Source organism: Oenanthe melanoleuca, chromosome 8 (assembly GCF_029582105.1).
Source record: "Oenanthe melanoleuca isolate GR-GAL-2019-014 chromosome 8, OMel1.0, whole genome shotgun sequence".
NCBI classification, from domain to species: Eukaryota; Metazoa; Chordata; class Aves; order Passeriformes; family Muscicapidae; genus Oenanthe; species Oenanthe melanoleuca.
In genome coordinates, this window is record NC_079342.1 from 15,489,850 (window position 1) to 15,505,513 (window position 15,664).

General features: G+C 38.7%; 1 protein-coding gene across 1 annotated transcript in view; it reads left to right on the forward strand.

The window, feature by feature from the left end:
- The first annotated feature begins 1,478 nt into the window (after positions 1-1,478).
- The window catches only part of LOC130256323 (vitellogenin-1-like), a 43,186-nt gene continuing 29,000 nt past the window's right edge, over positions 1,479-15,664 (forward strand). The window contains exons 1-11 of the mRNA XM_056497842.1: positions 1,479-1,518; positions 1,821-1,841; positions 2,071-2,222; positions 5,001-5,252; positions 7,411-7,572; positions 8,259-8,410; positions 11,093-11,243; positions 11,338-11,495; positions 11,596-11,761; positions 12,821-12,943; positions 14,503-14,721. Of these exons, the coding sequence (XP_056353817.1) occupies positions 1,479-1,518; positions 1,821-1,841; positions 2,071-2,222; positions 5,001-5,252; positions 7,411-7,572; positions 8,259-8,410; positions 11,093-11,243; positions 11,338-11,495; positions 11,596-11,761; positions 12,821-12,943; positions 14,503-14,721 (1,596 nt within the window). The remainder of the gene's footprint in view (positions 1,519-1,820; positions 1,842-2,070; positions 2,223-5,000; positions 5,253-7,410; positions 7,573-8,258; positions 8,411-11,092; positions 11,244-11,337; positions 11,496-11,595; positions 11,762-12,820; positions 12,944-14,502; positions 14,722-15,664) is intronic.

The window sequence follows — 15,664 nt, forward strand, 5'->3', positions numbered from 1 at the left end:
CCTCCATGAAGGAAAGCTGAGAAATCCTTGAGATTTCAGGTCTGGGTAGTGAAGGAGCCCTCATCTGACTCTTGGTGGAGCAGTGATGGAGCAGAGGGACCATGCAACTGCATCCCTGACTCCAGCTCAGGTGCCCTGGCACCACAATAATGAATTTCTTGATTCCTCAGTCAGGTGGCATCACTCCAAGTAAATGAAGCAATAATAAAGGAGTGTTTGATGGGGTCTGCAGCAAGTGTGTCCTCAGGCCTGAAGGTGAAGAACTCAGGACCTGGGTTTAGGTTTCCCCTTTCTCCTCCCTGATGGATAGCACCAGCAGAGAAATCCTTGTTCCCCTCCTGGAGGACAAGGTCTGGTTGCCTGCCTTAGTGCAGCATTTGCTGTGTTGCACCTTCCACAGCCTCACAGAAATACCAGGTTTGCATTCCTGAGCTCTCCTTCCTGCCCCCTCAGTAACCTTTGCACGCAGGTGGTTTTTTGCATGATATTTAATTTATCATTGAACAAAAGACAAGCTTAAATTCAAAGTAAATGTTAAACACTTGCAAGAAAAGTACGTATAACTCAAGTTAGGGAGCAAACTCCCTCCTGACATAATTTTGCTGAGGATTGATCTAAATGTTATTGCTACAAGTGAGAAATTCTGGATATATTTCCCCAAGAGTGACAGCACCAAAAGCCCCGTGAGAAGCTCCCAATTCTCACAACTCACTGAGGTCCTGCTGGAAATGTAACTCACTTCTTATTAGATTCTTCTTATAAACAAAGAGATTAATTTCCCTCCTGTTTTCATAGTATAAACTTTCACTATTAGCCACAGGCTGATGTGATGGTCATACTGACAAGTTTTTTCTTTCCAGGTGTGGGTAACAAGATATGCCTGCAAAGACAGACGTGGCAGATACCACACAAAGGCAGTTTCTCATTGCATGCCTATGAGCTGGAAGGTGCTTCAAGCCTAAACCTCTAAAATCAAACACAAATTCTCCTCTAAAGTAAAGTTTCAAGGTTTGTCTCCAAAGCAGTGACCCTTGTGAAGAGTAAAATATCAGGAGATTGAAGACACGACTGAAAGAAGGCTAAATTATTTCAGTTATGATGGAGGAACTGTATTTGTATAATTTAAATTTTAGGGGGGTTTTACTCTATAAATAGAATGTAGAGAAATGGGGGGTTAATTGCAAACAGGATATTTTGAAAATGAAATCTCTTTTCCAGCATATACCTGCCAAGGTGTCCTGCTGAACTTCACAGGGCTCACAAACATGGTGAACCACATGGAAATTAAGGTAGCTGAAATCAGGATGTGATTTGAAGTTGTCAGCATTTGTGACCTCAGAAATGTTTATTTTTTGATTGATCAATATGCATTCTAGAATACTCGTATTTGTCAAACTAATGTGCCAAAAGAAACATGTGATATCACATGGCTTTATAAAAGAGAAACTCATCATGTTCACCTTTACTTTATCCCCATCATGAGGGGCTTGATATTAGCCCTGGTTTTAACCCTGGGGGGTAAGTACCTAACTTATCTGCTTTGGTGAATTTAAAATTGCATATCTAGGAAAAGGTTTCAGAATCTAAATATAGTTCACTTGCAGACATGAACTTTAACAAGTTATAGAAAAAATATTTTATTACTTCTTTTGTTGTTTAAAAAAAAGGGTTTGGCTGGCACTGAAATAGAAGTGAAGTTAATTAGAAAGTGTTATGCTATATGTGCAAGATGAGATATAGCCTTTCATACAATACATTAACATTTTGGGGTTGTTTTTTTTCTTTGTTGTTTCATTCCTCTGTTTTTTCTTCTCTTTCAGGGAGCCAGCATCTTAATTACCGTAAGTAATTTTCCTATCAACTAATAAAATTATAATGAGTGAAATTAAAAATAGAATCTGAAAAGCGTATCAAGGTTTAATATAGCTTTACAACAGCTAATTCTGTTCAGGTGCAATGCAAAAATGAACAAATTCATCTTTTTTTTGTTGTTCCATATATTCTAATGCAGATATTTTAATATGTTCTGTACATTCTGTGTAATATTTTATGGGAACCATTTCTTTGCAGAACCTGATTTCAGTGAAAACAAAGTTTATACATTTGATTATGAAACCACGCTTCTCAGTGGACTTCCAGAGAAAGGACTTGCAAGAGCTGGAATAAAAATAAAAAGTAAAGTGGAAATAAGTGGTATTGGGCCAAAACTTTGTCTTATTAGGGTAAGAAAATGTATTCAATTTGAAAGGTAAAATTCTCATCATACTTAGCTGCTTTTTTAAGCTTTTGTGAAGTAATCAGGTTTCATCATGTGTTGTGCTTACTCAGGGATAATGTAACTAACACTGTTATTTTTTTATCCAGTGCCCTAAATTCTATTTGCACTTTGCAAGGTAATTCTCAGCTCAAGCCAACCTTGGGCTTGAAGGATTTCTTCTGCTTTGTGGCTCAGGGAGACCATGGAATGTAATTTGAAATGCACAATAATTTATTACTGGATCAATCCAATTGTTTCAAACTGTACAACATAGCATTATTTAATCAACTGATTTCATAACCAGCAGACAAAAGACAATAAAACATGCGACAGTAGTTGCATGTGATTCAATATTTAGCATAATTAATGTCATCCTTCTTTTTTCTGAAGGGTCCTGAGTGGCATTCTTTGTCATCCTCAATTGTATAATTTTACTGCTTGCTGAGTAATTACTGAGGGTTTTGATTATGTGAAATACAATTTTGCCTTTAACAGCAGCCTATCCTACTTATAATGACTGTATAGAAATGCACACCTCAATTTCTTTACACAAACTCCACTAAGTCTTATGTATATGGGGAAGAAAAATGGTATTTTTAAAGGCTTTAATTTGGCATATGGAAAACTTTAGATTAGAAAGACTGGTGACTGTCTGATAAATGCCTGTAAATGTTGTAGCCTTCCAGCCTGAATCAGCCTGCTGTTACTAGGTATTTTTGTAAGTTCAAATTATAATAGATCTAGATGGGAAATATTGCTTTTCCACGACATTTTAAGGGAGTGGATTTCAAAACAAAACAAAAAAAAAAGCCAAGGAAATGAGAGTCAAGCATCTGCAGAGGTGAGTAGAATGTTTCCCTGTCAGAAAAGAGGCAGAAGGAGTCTTGTCCTTATCCCAGATCCACTTTCACTCCTGCCTAAATGGCTCTTGGTGTGACAGGGTGGATCTTCACCAAAATTTGACTCCTGTTCTCTAAAACCTTCTAACGTAATTTTACTGGTGTTACTGCATTTGTGAAAAGTTTCCATTTCAGAAATAATTTCAGGCAAGAAAAGGAGAAAAGGTAAAAAAAAAAACCAAACTTTTTGTGCAAGTTCTAAGCTAAAGGTAATAGTAGATTTATTCCCTCCTTCTCTGGGAAAAAGTTTATTTTGCTGCTGTTATATTTAAATTAGACAGTTTGGAGAGATGGTTCAGGGAATTAAACTTTCATCTGCAGCCTACTAGTTCACATTCAGCCCAAACAAAAAGCTGTGTTCCCTGGGCAGTTTCCAGCTGACAATTTTTTCATCACAAACCTACAAGTAAGAATTGCCAGCTGTGTTCAAAACCAAGCAGACAGCCCAAGTCCTGCCTGGGCCCCGAGGGCTGGGGAAAACTACCTCGCCCTGACCCTGCAGAGCAGTCCCAAACCTGCCTGGATGCAATATGCCAGAAGCATGTCCAAGAGGCAGCATGAGGGATTTATCCCTAACAGCCTTCCCTGGAAGCTTCAGTTACTGGGGTTGGCAGTGATCTCCACCAACAATAACAAAAATAAATATGAAAGTGCAGTCTCCTGCGAGTTGCTGTATGAGGATTTAGTTTGTGGGGCTTTTTGAGAAATTAATCCGTGTCTTGCACCACATCACCAGCCTGAGGTGTCAGAGAAAAGTCTCTTTAAATTGTCAAAATACATAGAAGGGAAGGGTCCTCTGAGAAACCAAGCTAAACATGCCCATTCCCACGGGGTAGGAATTATTCAAGTTATGCATAGTTTAGCACAACTTTCTATGTGTTTGGAGGTTGAGGCTGGAGCCTGAAGTGCAGAGTGGGGTTGGAGCCAGTGCCTCAGCCTTTGGTTCCACAGCAAAACACGTAGGGAAGGACAATTTCTGTAATCTGCTGTCCACTGCTCAGGCTAATTCTGCATGTCTGGCTGGCCTGGAGTCCATGTGTTTATTAGTTTCAGATTGCTGCCTGAGCTCTGTGACCCCAGTGAGGGAAATGACAGAGTTCACAACAGGAGTTAATGATGCTTTATGCAACATTAACTTTCTCCTGCAATTTCCTGCAGATCTTCCATACTACTTTTGGGTAGCAACCTGCTTCATGTGGCTCTTCTCTGGCTCATTTCTTTGCACAAGCCAACCTTTGGCAATATGGATTGTCTGTGAAACAGAGCAGAGTGCAGTGGCTGTGGAAATATCAGCCATTTGCAGTGCTCTCTTTCCTTTTATATAATGAAATATGTGTATTGACACTAGTTATGCTAAATTACAACTTGTAAGTTTCCCCTTTGAAGAGGCTTTGTGTTATTTCCAAGTGTATTTTTGATGTGATTCAAGCTCTAGATTGTCCCTGTTTGATTAAGGATGGCGAATATAGCAATACACACACACACGATTTCTTTTGAGGCAGAAAGAAGCAGCACTTTATTGAAAGGTTATTGTACTTATATAGGATAGTTTGTGCAATACAGAATAGAAAAGTTTATTGGTCTAAGAAGGAAAAACTTCTTGAGAACATGCTTCAGCAAAACATCACGTAGCACATGCACTGCTCTGTGATCAACACTAGGTGTTAATTTATTAATTTATTTTGCCTTCTCTTGTTTATCTCTGAGAAAGTCTCCAGCCTGGCAAAGATCCGAGCTGGAATTTTCCCTGAGCCTTCAGCAGTGTCCACACTAGTTGCTGATGTGTATTGAAAAACCTGGAGAAAAAGAACACAAGGAGGAGTTTAATTGGCCCTGTGTTGCAGGTGCACTCGGTCGAAGCTGCAGAGTTCAACGGTGCCTGGCCCAGCAGCTCCTTCTCCCGCTCACTGAAACTGAGCCAGGTCCTGACTGGGCAGCTCAGCACCCCCATCCAGTTCGAGTACAGCAATGGCCACGTTGGGAGCATCATGGCTCCTGATTCTGTCTCAGAGGATGGTCTGAACATCTACAGAGGGATTGTGAACGTGCTGGAGCTGAGCATAAAGAAGGCGCAGAATTCATACAGCTTACAGGAGGTGGGTTTTGGGTTTGCCCATTGTGGTGGCTTCATAAATAAACTTTCACTTCAGGGTCTTCCTCTGCATTTTCTGAATTCATCCTTGACATAAACTTCACTTACAAAAAAGACCTAAACTTGGTGATATGATTGTTTCATATGGAACAACGTTTGGTGGAGATATGCTTTTAAACAGGACAACAGAAGAGTGTATTTTTAAACTGATTGATGAAGGTATTTCAGAAAACACATTTGCAGAATTAAACCCTTAGAAAATCTGGCTTGTGATTCCAGAGAAAGTAAACTGTGAAAGATGAAGCCTACATAAAATGTGAACACTATATAAAGCAAGCTTAAAAATGCAGTTTAATATTAGAGTCAAAATAACAGTAATTTGACTTTTTCTACCAATCATATATACTTTAATCTCTTCTAGCTCCTCTTTTAGGAAGAAAATAGTATATATGTCATAACATTACTGTAACAGCTTTGACAGTTGCAATTGATGCTCTGTTGGAATTTTCCACTGTTTTTCAAGTTTTAATATATTAGTCAAGGTCAATCATCTGATATTACTATTCAGCACAGAAATTGCAATGTGTTTAGTTTTTGTGAAACCATATTTACATTGATTAGACTACAGACAATTCAGAGATCAGCAAAAACCTTGAAATTATTATGCTTTCATTTTATTTTTATTGAAGCTATAGACCAGAGTAACCCTAATTTTTTTAAAATTTATTTTTATGTAAGTGGAGTTGTTTCTGGGAAAGGAACTAGATGATTTAATTTTTTTAATGCTGGTTGCTGCACATAAAATCCGGGTGGTGTTGTTGGATATTGTGCAACACTATTTCCTCATATCGAGTTTCATCTTAATTCTTTCTAATTCAGTTAGCAATATGTTCTACTCTCACTGCTAGGCAGTAGATGTGACTTCACCTCCTAGAAAAATTTCCACGTTTTCTTTGCTTTTCTCAGACAGCAACTGATTAATGAGCTTTGGCACTCTTGCTTGACAATCTTGAGTCACTCTGCAAAGGAAGATAAACGTTATTAGTCCCAAAATCTGAGCTGCAGGGAGGTTTAAAGGACTAACCTGGGAAAGTGTAACATCCCATCCTGTGAGTTCAGGGTATCTGAGCTAGCCATAAACTGCAACCAGGCATGAAGTTCAGCTAGGCAGGAATCCACATCATCCCACTGAGCAGTCTGGGCTGGATGTTCCCATTTAAAGTCTGGAGGTCTCTCCCATACCGTGCACTGTGCAGAGACCCACACCTGTACTTGCAGAGTACAAGACTTTCAGAAAGATTGGCAATTCCTATTTCTAGCCTTTACCAAAGGCAGTGTCTCAGGGAATTCTGTTAAGCTGAAGAGGGTATATCTTGCTTCCTAAACAGCACGTGGCCATTTCACTGCTCTCACATAGCCCAGAGCTGGTCTCTGCACTAGCTATGCTATAAATAACAATAATAAAAAAATAAAAAAAAAAATCAGGAAAATAACTCTTCCTCCTAAAATGCAATCAAGCATTTTTCTTCCACAAAAATCTCACTGACTGTGGAGACTTAAGAGCTCTTATAAATGCATATGCTCAAAATATTATTGAAGAGCTCTGCTAAAACTGTGAACTCAAGAAGACCCTCAATCAAAACTCTGTTATCCTGAAATTCTTTTTAATTATAGCTGGTTATATTGTGACAATCACCTGATATTGCAAAGCCTGTTCCATAGGCATTTGTAAGCTGTCTGTAAAAGCAAGTTTTGAGGGCAGAATGTCATCTCCAGCCTTGAAACACTTTGCTGTTAAGATTTCTTTCTGACTGATCAAATTATTTTGACACTTATTTATTAATATTCCTCAAATCATACTTCATAATCAACAGCTCTAACTGAAAATTATTACTCCCCTTTCCTGAGGTTCCAAGTGAAACTTTGGGTAGGTTTACTTCTCTCTGTGTAGCTCTGATTTGGCTTACTAAAGACCTGTACCCAGAAAAACGTAATGAGTGTAATGGTCATCATGCTTTTGCTTCTGAAGAATATAAGGAAAAATAAAGCATTCATTTCCATTAGTAATTTTGAAAATGCAGAATTAAACAGGGAATTTCATGTGGTGAACTGAAGCTTTGCATAATAGTGAACTTCTCTGATCCTGCTCTCATTTTTTCCAGGCCGGGATTGGAGGTATTTGTAACACAACTTATGCAATCCAGGAAAACAAGAGAGCAAATGTAGTCTATGTGACCAAATCCAAGGATCTGAACAGCTGTGAAGAGAAAGTTCAAATTGTCACAGGTTCAGCATACACTCATCCATGCCAGACCTGCCAGCAGGTAAATCTGAGTGGTATTATGTCTATGTATTCTACATTCTTATGCAGAACACCATTTGATATCCACACAATCTCTTCATTTGAAATACTAAAAATGAGGGAAGAATCAGATCTGCTATATCCAGTTGTCAATATCTTCTTTCTGTCTGAAAATGATCCCACAGAGAAGCAGAGGTCTGGGCTGCACACTGTCATATGCTGCAAGCACACTTGAGCTAGCTCAAACTAGCTGGCTTGGAAACCATTAATTATCAGCATGAGTTAATTCACCTATTCTGTTGAGTAAAAAAAAATAGTCACTATGTCCATTTTCTGCTATTCAAGACAGGTACTGCTGCATTTTATTATAATCCTGTCTTTGAAATAAAAAATTGTGTGGTTTATGCAGCTGCTCTCCTCAGAAAATTTCTCTGCTTCTCGAGGGAATGACCAATTACTCAGATTTGGGAAAAGGAAAAGGCAGCTAACACTTCTTAGCAGTAAAAGTAATGGAGAGAGGCAGCGTGCCTGACCTCTCCCATGGAAGCGAGCACACAGAATTCACAGATTGCTCTTATGGCCAATGAGCAAAACAGCCCTGGAAAATAAATGGGTTGAAGTGGGTGATGTAATAGCCTCTAGTCACAGAATTTCAAAGTTCAATGACTTTTTATTTTCTTTGTTTCATTGCTTTTTTGTGTTATAAAGAGGAACAAGAATTCCCGTGCAACTGCTACGTACAATTACAAAATTAAATATACACGCAGTGAAGCTGTAATTACACAAGCTGATGTCGAGGAAATCCACCAGTTTTCACCCTTCAACGAGATAACAGGAGGAAATGCTATCATAGAAGCAAGGTACCATACACATTCCTTTAATTCAGCAACTCAGAAATCTGAGTGAAGATCTGTAAGTGAAATAAATCCTTTACTTCCACAGCCTATTGTTTACCACAATTTAATTATATAAAATCCCAAACAGCTCATAAAAACAACCTTCACTGTTAGTTGTAAATCTGAAACATGCACATCACTATCCAAATTTTGTTAGCTAAACTTGGCAGGACTTGACTATTTTATTTCTCAGGGATATTTGATTTATGCCATAAAAGCCAAAACAAATGTAATTCCATCTGAGAAATTGTGAACTAATATATTTGAAGTAAAATGGTTTGAAAGACAGTTACTCAGGAAAGAGAGTTCCCTGGAAAATAATAATGCAGTATGAGATCCATGGAGACTAGTTCACAAGAAACCTAGATTGGACTTTGGATTCCTAAATACCATCGGCAGCTTGCAAATCTCCCATCAAACCTGTTTCGTGATAGGAAATTGAGTTTTATTGCAAAACAATTGGGCACAAGGCATGTTAAATGCATTTGCTTTTTCACAGCAAATGTTGCGTATTTCTTAAAGAAATTTGGAGCAGTACAAGAATATGGTTGTCTATGAAATTGTGCCCCTAGCTCAAGCACTCCAAGTTTCAGTATTTGAAAATTTGTTCATCTATCAAATTCATTTATTGAGAAAAATTTCAGTTACCTATTTAATTATGGACTCTCCTCACTGAAGGGAGAGGCTTTTTGCATAAATGTCACAGTGCAGAAGGTATTCTTAATCCCACTCCACATCTGTTGTAACCTTCATTGCTCCATTAGCTTCTGCAAGGATCTATTGGTATAATATACAGTTTTGGAAATAGCAACATGAAAAGTTTGTGTCAGTAAGTTACTGATTAACTTCATTTATGTAATGAACATGTTCAATTTGGCTAACCAAACAAAACTGAACAAAACGCCAAAACAAACAAACAAACATAAAAAATGAAAGTGGCTTTATTATCTTTTGCAATCAAGGTGTAGATAGACACAACTGCAATGCTTTTATGAAATTATAGGTTTTTGTGAGTCAGCATTAGTCTGGAGACAATGGATTTATGATGCCTTACACTCTTCTCCTGCAGCCTGTAGAGATTGTCTTCAGTAAGGTCTTTCTCAGCTCTCAGAAGGGTAGCACCTTTACTTTTCCCATTTTCTCTGCATTTTTATCATTACCCAGCTGAAAGGGACTAATATAAGATAGTTGGGAAGATGTGACTATCTCACTCAAGTCTCAAAAGTTATTTCCACAATGCATTCCCTGTTAAAAATAATCATCTATCAAGGCCTTAAAGCACTTGGAGCTGAGTTTTCAGACCTGCTCAGTATAAGACTCTTGCAGCACCTTTCAAGGCCAAGAGAGGTTTTACTATTGCTTCACCATTGTAATCCCATCTTTAGCATTCATTTGCTCTTCTCTTCAGAATACAGCATTTTCCCATCTCTTCTAGGCAGTTATATCTCTTCCCAAAACAATGAAAATGAAGGCATAATAGATTCATCACACTTTGAAAGGGGGAGTTAAAATCTGCCCAAGTGTACCTGGTGTTATACTTACTAACCCAAATGGCCTTCAATAATATTGTATAAAATTTCAAGAGAGAAAAAAAATCACTACTGATTCTGTAGCAGTATCTATTCAAATTCCAGTGGCTTGTCTGTAAAGCAGTTATGTGCTATTTTTCTACAGCAGCTCTCTGCAATCCATATGGAAGGAGTGAATAGAAATGATACAGAAGATCATAGAGATTCCAAAATAAACACACCAATTTTCTACAGATATTTTGAGAGACTCTATAGTACAGCAATATTGCTTTTGGAATGTTTTCAGTTGTTCAGTACAAATGCCTAACTTTATTATAGTGTCCTAAATGACCCATTTTAAACATAACTGGTAGGATAGGCTGCATCTCTTTAGCTGAAAATGTAAAAAGATAGCAAATATTTACAGAAGTCTCTCATTGGAATTATTCTTAATAACAAATGATGAAGGTTTGTTGCTTCTTAAAAACTTTTCAAAAGGTTGAGCACTTTTCCAAGGACTAGTCCTGAGTTTATGTGGCCCTTTTTGTTTGATAAATCCAATTTAAAGCTTCATGAGAACCTTCTCATGTAGTCCCCAGGATATTCAGCTTACCAAACAAAATGGGGAGGGAATTGTAATAGTTCAAGTAAGAAGATTGTAGCATTTCTTATTGTATCTAAAAACTTTCAATTCCATTTGAAGCTTCCAGGAGAGACACAGACACATAACAGCTTTTATGAACTTCTTAAAATGTTTAAATTAAATTATAATTTCTGAGTGAGTTTCCCATCTGTGTTCTTCTGCAGTCCATAGTTTACTCCTTAAGACACAACATGTACTTCTCTGATACTCTTCAGGCCACAGCTTCTCACCTCCCTCTTCTGTAAGTTCTCAAGCCAAGTTATTCCCGAAGGAAGGCAAAGCCTGGCTCTGATCTGAGCCCTGCTGTTCAAGAGCACACCTTCTCATAGTATGGTTCTGAGCAGCATGTCCAAATGCATCTGTCTGGAAATAACTTTGCCCTCAATAACAAAACCTTTTGAAGTTGCACTGCACTATAGGGAAGCAGAATTACTGAGGTTTTTTAATTTGTACCCTGTATCTTGTGATGTTTTTTTCCTGGGTTCTCCATTCCAGGCAGAAACTTACTTTGACTGATGTGCAGAAGCAAAAGGCAGAGGTTCCACCAAAAGAGTACCAGAATCGTGGGTCTCTTCAGTATCAGTTTGGCAGTGAATTGCTTCAGCTTCCTGTCCACTTATTCAAAATAGAAGATGTGGAAAGCCAGGTAAAGCCCAGCCACTGGGCAGACTCTTTGTTGGAGATTTAAATCCCTGCATGTGGGAAACAATGCATTTTCCTGCATTTTCATCTTTCTGCAGATAGAGGAATGCCTGCAAGAATTAGTAGAGGCCACCTCTGAGCAGCTGCCCAGTGATGCACCAGCAGAAGCTCTCAAGCTCCTGCAGCTCTTCCGCGCGGCCAGCGAGGAGAACTACGAGTCGGTGTGGAAGCGATTCTCCAACCGGCCAGCCTACAGGTACAGGGAGCAAAGGTGCTGCTGCTTCTGCTGGAGACCCTCTGCAATGCCTGTGCCCACTGGCAGACTTGGAAAATGCTGCTTGCCTTTCCCGTTGCAGGCGCCACATTTTGGATATAATTCCTGCGGTGGCCAGTCACCGTGCGCTCAGGTTCCTGCGGCACAAGATGGAAAGGCAGGAGCTCAGCAGCTGGGAAGTGACACAAACAGTGCTGGTGGCTCTGCTCTCCAGCACCCCAACTCGGGATGTGATGGAGGAAGCAACGGTAGGACACTCTGAACGCTCTCAAATCACTCTTTGCTGATTCTAGCATCTGTTGTATTTATTCCTTTGACAAGGTAGAAAAAGCTTTGGAAAGATAAAGGTTTTATATCCTCTAATGAGGTTGAAAGGGCTTTGTTTCCTGAGTGTCTTAAGGAGAGGAGAATGCAAATCAAAAGGGCAAAAATTAGTCCAGAATGAAGCAGGAAATAAAGATTAAAATACCCCTCAGGAACAGAGGCTATGGCTGCAAGCAGTGGCTTCTAGTCTCTCTTTTTCCAAATGTACTTTATAGTTATATCAGATTAGATCTCTGACTGTCTACAAAGACAAGGAAGCAAGAAACACATATTTGTTATATCCACATATTTGTCCTAATTGACCTAGAAGGATGAGTATGAATTGAGAAGATCTGTCAAAACCGAGGGAATTATATCAATGCAAAGGCCATGTAGGAGAAAGTCTATTTTTGCAATTTTTCCTGTATATGCAGGGTTTAATCCCAGTCTCAGATGCAAGAACTTCTCTCTGCCTACCCTAGGTAGAGACAATGAACTACAGACTAGAATTTTAGCCTCAGTTACAGCCATGAAAGCCCAGCTGTTACTGTGTGCTGGTGCTCTGCTTCCTACACAAGAAACCAGTGGGTTGGTGCCTCCTGTCAGCTCCTACATTTATAAAAAATATTCCAGTCTGCCCAAGTAGTGAGCAAATCTCAAATTCATTTTACCTATAGCTGAGGCAGTCATAAAATATGATGATTGTTTCTTTAGTAATGTGCATTTTTCCCATTCCATAACTGGGTGATCTCTTCCCTTTGGATTATAGGCTATGCCAAATTTAAATCTGAAACACAGTAAAAGAAACAGATCTGCCTTCCAGATGTTACTTGGAATTACTTTATAATTACACTGTCAAATAAAGTACTATCCACAGATTAACTGAAAATCCATCAACAAAATAAATATCAAGAGCATGGTTTTGTCTTTCATTGGGCAGAAACATATTTTTCCATAGAGTTTCTCTTCATTAATGGTAGTAATGAGCACTTCCCTGTCCCCAGCTCATTGTGAAGAAGCACTGCCCTCGCTCCAGCTCTGTGCTGGGGAAGGTTTGCCACCTCAGCTACGCGTCCCTGTGCCACAAGCAGTGCTCCTCCTCCGACTCCTGCTCCGAGTGTCTCCAGGTAACCACTTTGCTATTCACCATCTAAAAGAAAAATTAGGCCTTGAGTTCTTTTTTCATTATTCAGAAAGCTGTATTTCGCTTCACTACAGTGTTTCCTTTGGGGAAAGGAACCCCAGTTGGTTAAATACAGCATTTTTATCTTTAGATTAGCACACCAAAGAGAGTGAGAGGAAGAAGCAAACAGTTCATAACACTTTCTATCTGAGTATCTCTGAGTGCTTTATTGCCAATTATTAATGAAGTCCCGTGACATTGCTCAAAAATACTTTAAATACAGGTATTATGCATATTTATATTTTAACTAAGTGACACAAAAGCCCAGGTTTTTGTCAGAATTAATATAACCCAGCCAGAAGCAGAGCCCAGCCACCAACACAGGCTATAAGGTTGTTATAACAGCAGTGACACCCTCCCTGTTCTCCTCTGCCTTTAACCAGCAGGCCTCAAAACAATTTGAGTAGTCATTAAATAGCATTTCCCAGTCCTCAAAATGCATGTCATGTTTTATAGGGGCCAACTGCTCAGCCAGTAACTGGGGGGGAAGAGAAATGTGTGCTTAGTCTTTGGCAGCCGTCAATCCACCATCCCCAGCGAGAGCAGGGTGTTCCAAACACACTGTGTGCCTGACATGATGTTTTCCCTGTAGTACACAGGATGGCAAACATTCCTACAAACGTCTCCTGTGTTACAATTGCCACCAATGCTCTTCAGCTAATTAAATCTGAGAAGCCCTGTGCCAGAGAATGAAAATTCTTTCCCAAAGCAAATGATTGTTTAGGCTTATTCAATGCGTTTCAGATGTCCCTTCATTTTTTTATCAAAATCAAGCAGACTATTTCTGCACCAAGGCATCTCAAATGTGGTATTTTAAAGTACAGAATCTGTATTGAAATTATTCTCTAACATCTCCGTTTCCTTTTTAGAGCCATTTGTTACCATTTAAAACTGGTATCTATTAGGATTTAGCTCTTTGCTCTTATTCAGCCTTCAGACAGCTACCTGTAGTCTTGCCACACTAATGGGAGTGTGATCCAGTTGCTTACAATGAAGGCTGTAAAACGAGCTGATTTTTTGGCAGTGATCTCATTTTCCATCTATTAATCCACTCTGAACAGAGGCTGTCATAGCTGCTTAAGGGCACCACCACCAGCCATATCTTCAGGAATCTTTTTTAAGGGTCTGAAGGTTTAACTGTACCTGTATTTTTTGCACCTGTTTTCAGCCATGAGAGTTGTTCAAGCAGCATTATTTCAGGGTTCCAAACTTACCCTGAAAGGCAGTGAGCACTAGGTCCTAGCTGTTATTTTTTCCTTTAAAAATCTTTTTTGATAACTTTAAGGTATAGTGATGAAGAAGCTGTTCATTGCAGCTTTCTTGGCTATAGTTGTTCTATGAATAAAATGTTCTATTCATGAGGGAAAAAAAGAATTTGAAAATATTTAAAATAAATTAACTGAACAAATGGAAATTATGAAAGTCAAACCCCAGAACAGGCTGGTGGATGGAATTTAGATAAGACCTGGAATGGAACTCAACATATTTGTTTTCATTTTTCAGCTTCTTCATGGCTTTGCAGGAGAAGCATTGAGCAAGTCTAGCACAGAAGAAATTTCCCTGGCTTTGAAAGCCCTTGGGAATGTAGGACATCCAGCCAGCATCAAGCACATCAAGAAGTTTTTGCCAGGATATGCAGCTGGTGCTTCAGATTTGCCACTCAGGGTCCAAGCAACTGCTGTGATGGCCCTGAAAAACATAGGCCTAAAAGACCCCAAAATGGTAAGAAAACAAAGCTGCCTCCTTTGCCCTTGTGACTTCCACTTACAAGGCTGCTAATAGATAATGGGCAATGAGGGAAAAACAGATTTTTTTTTTTTCCAAAGATAACATTATTTAAAAAAAAAATTACTTAACCACTCCTTGGTAGGCATGTCTTATTTCTTTTGACATTAACCTCGAGTATTTCAGACTGCAACAAAAAAATCCCATTAAATGGGTACATCCATTATTGTTGAAGACAAATCAGTATTTCCATTGCAAACATTTCTTTTCCAAGGACATTCGACATAAAACTAAATTATTGACCCAAATGTGCTTAGTGCTACTTCACCTTCTATATGTGAGGGAACCACAAAACAAGGTTTTCAGAGAATTGACATTTAATACCAAGTGTCACATCTAATTGTAATTCAAGACTAGATTTTATTGTAAATAGATACCAGGGGTTTGCATCCTAATTACAAATTTACAGACATTGTGCAGGCTTAAGTCATAAACAGAACATTTACTAAATGTGACTTTTGTCCCTGAGATAATTGTTAGAACTCACATACAACAAAGCCTACACCAGCCTACTCTCATCTACCACAGGCATCACTTTACAATCATTTTCACTTTGAAGAAAGCTGCTTTTAAAAGGAAACCTTTTCAAGGTTCACAAGATTTTTTCCTGGAGTTGAAATTTTTTTGTTTTATATAAGTAAATTCTTAGCATAAAAAGTAAAATAAAAGCTTTCATTAACTATTAACCTACTAATCATTGTTTCCATTATACTCATTTTTTGCATGTGCCTCCCAGTTTGAGTGCACATATTGATCCACAGACAATAGTGTGCCAGGGTATGCTTTTAACCAGAAGAATAAAGAAACAATTTAGTGGTGTGCAGGAGCTGGATAGGGAAATACAGGGAAAGGAAGAGAGAGAATTGCAAGGGTAGAAGTT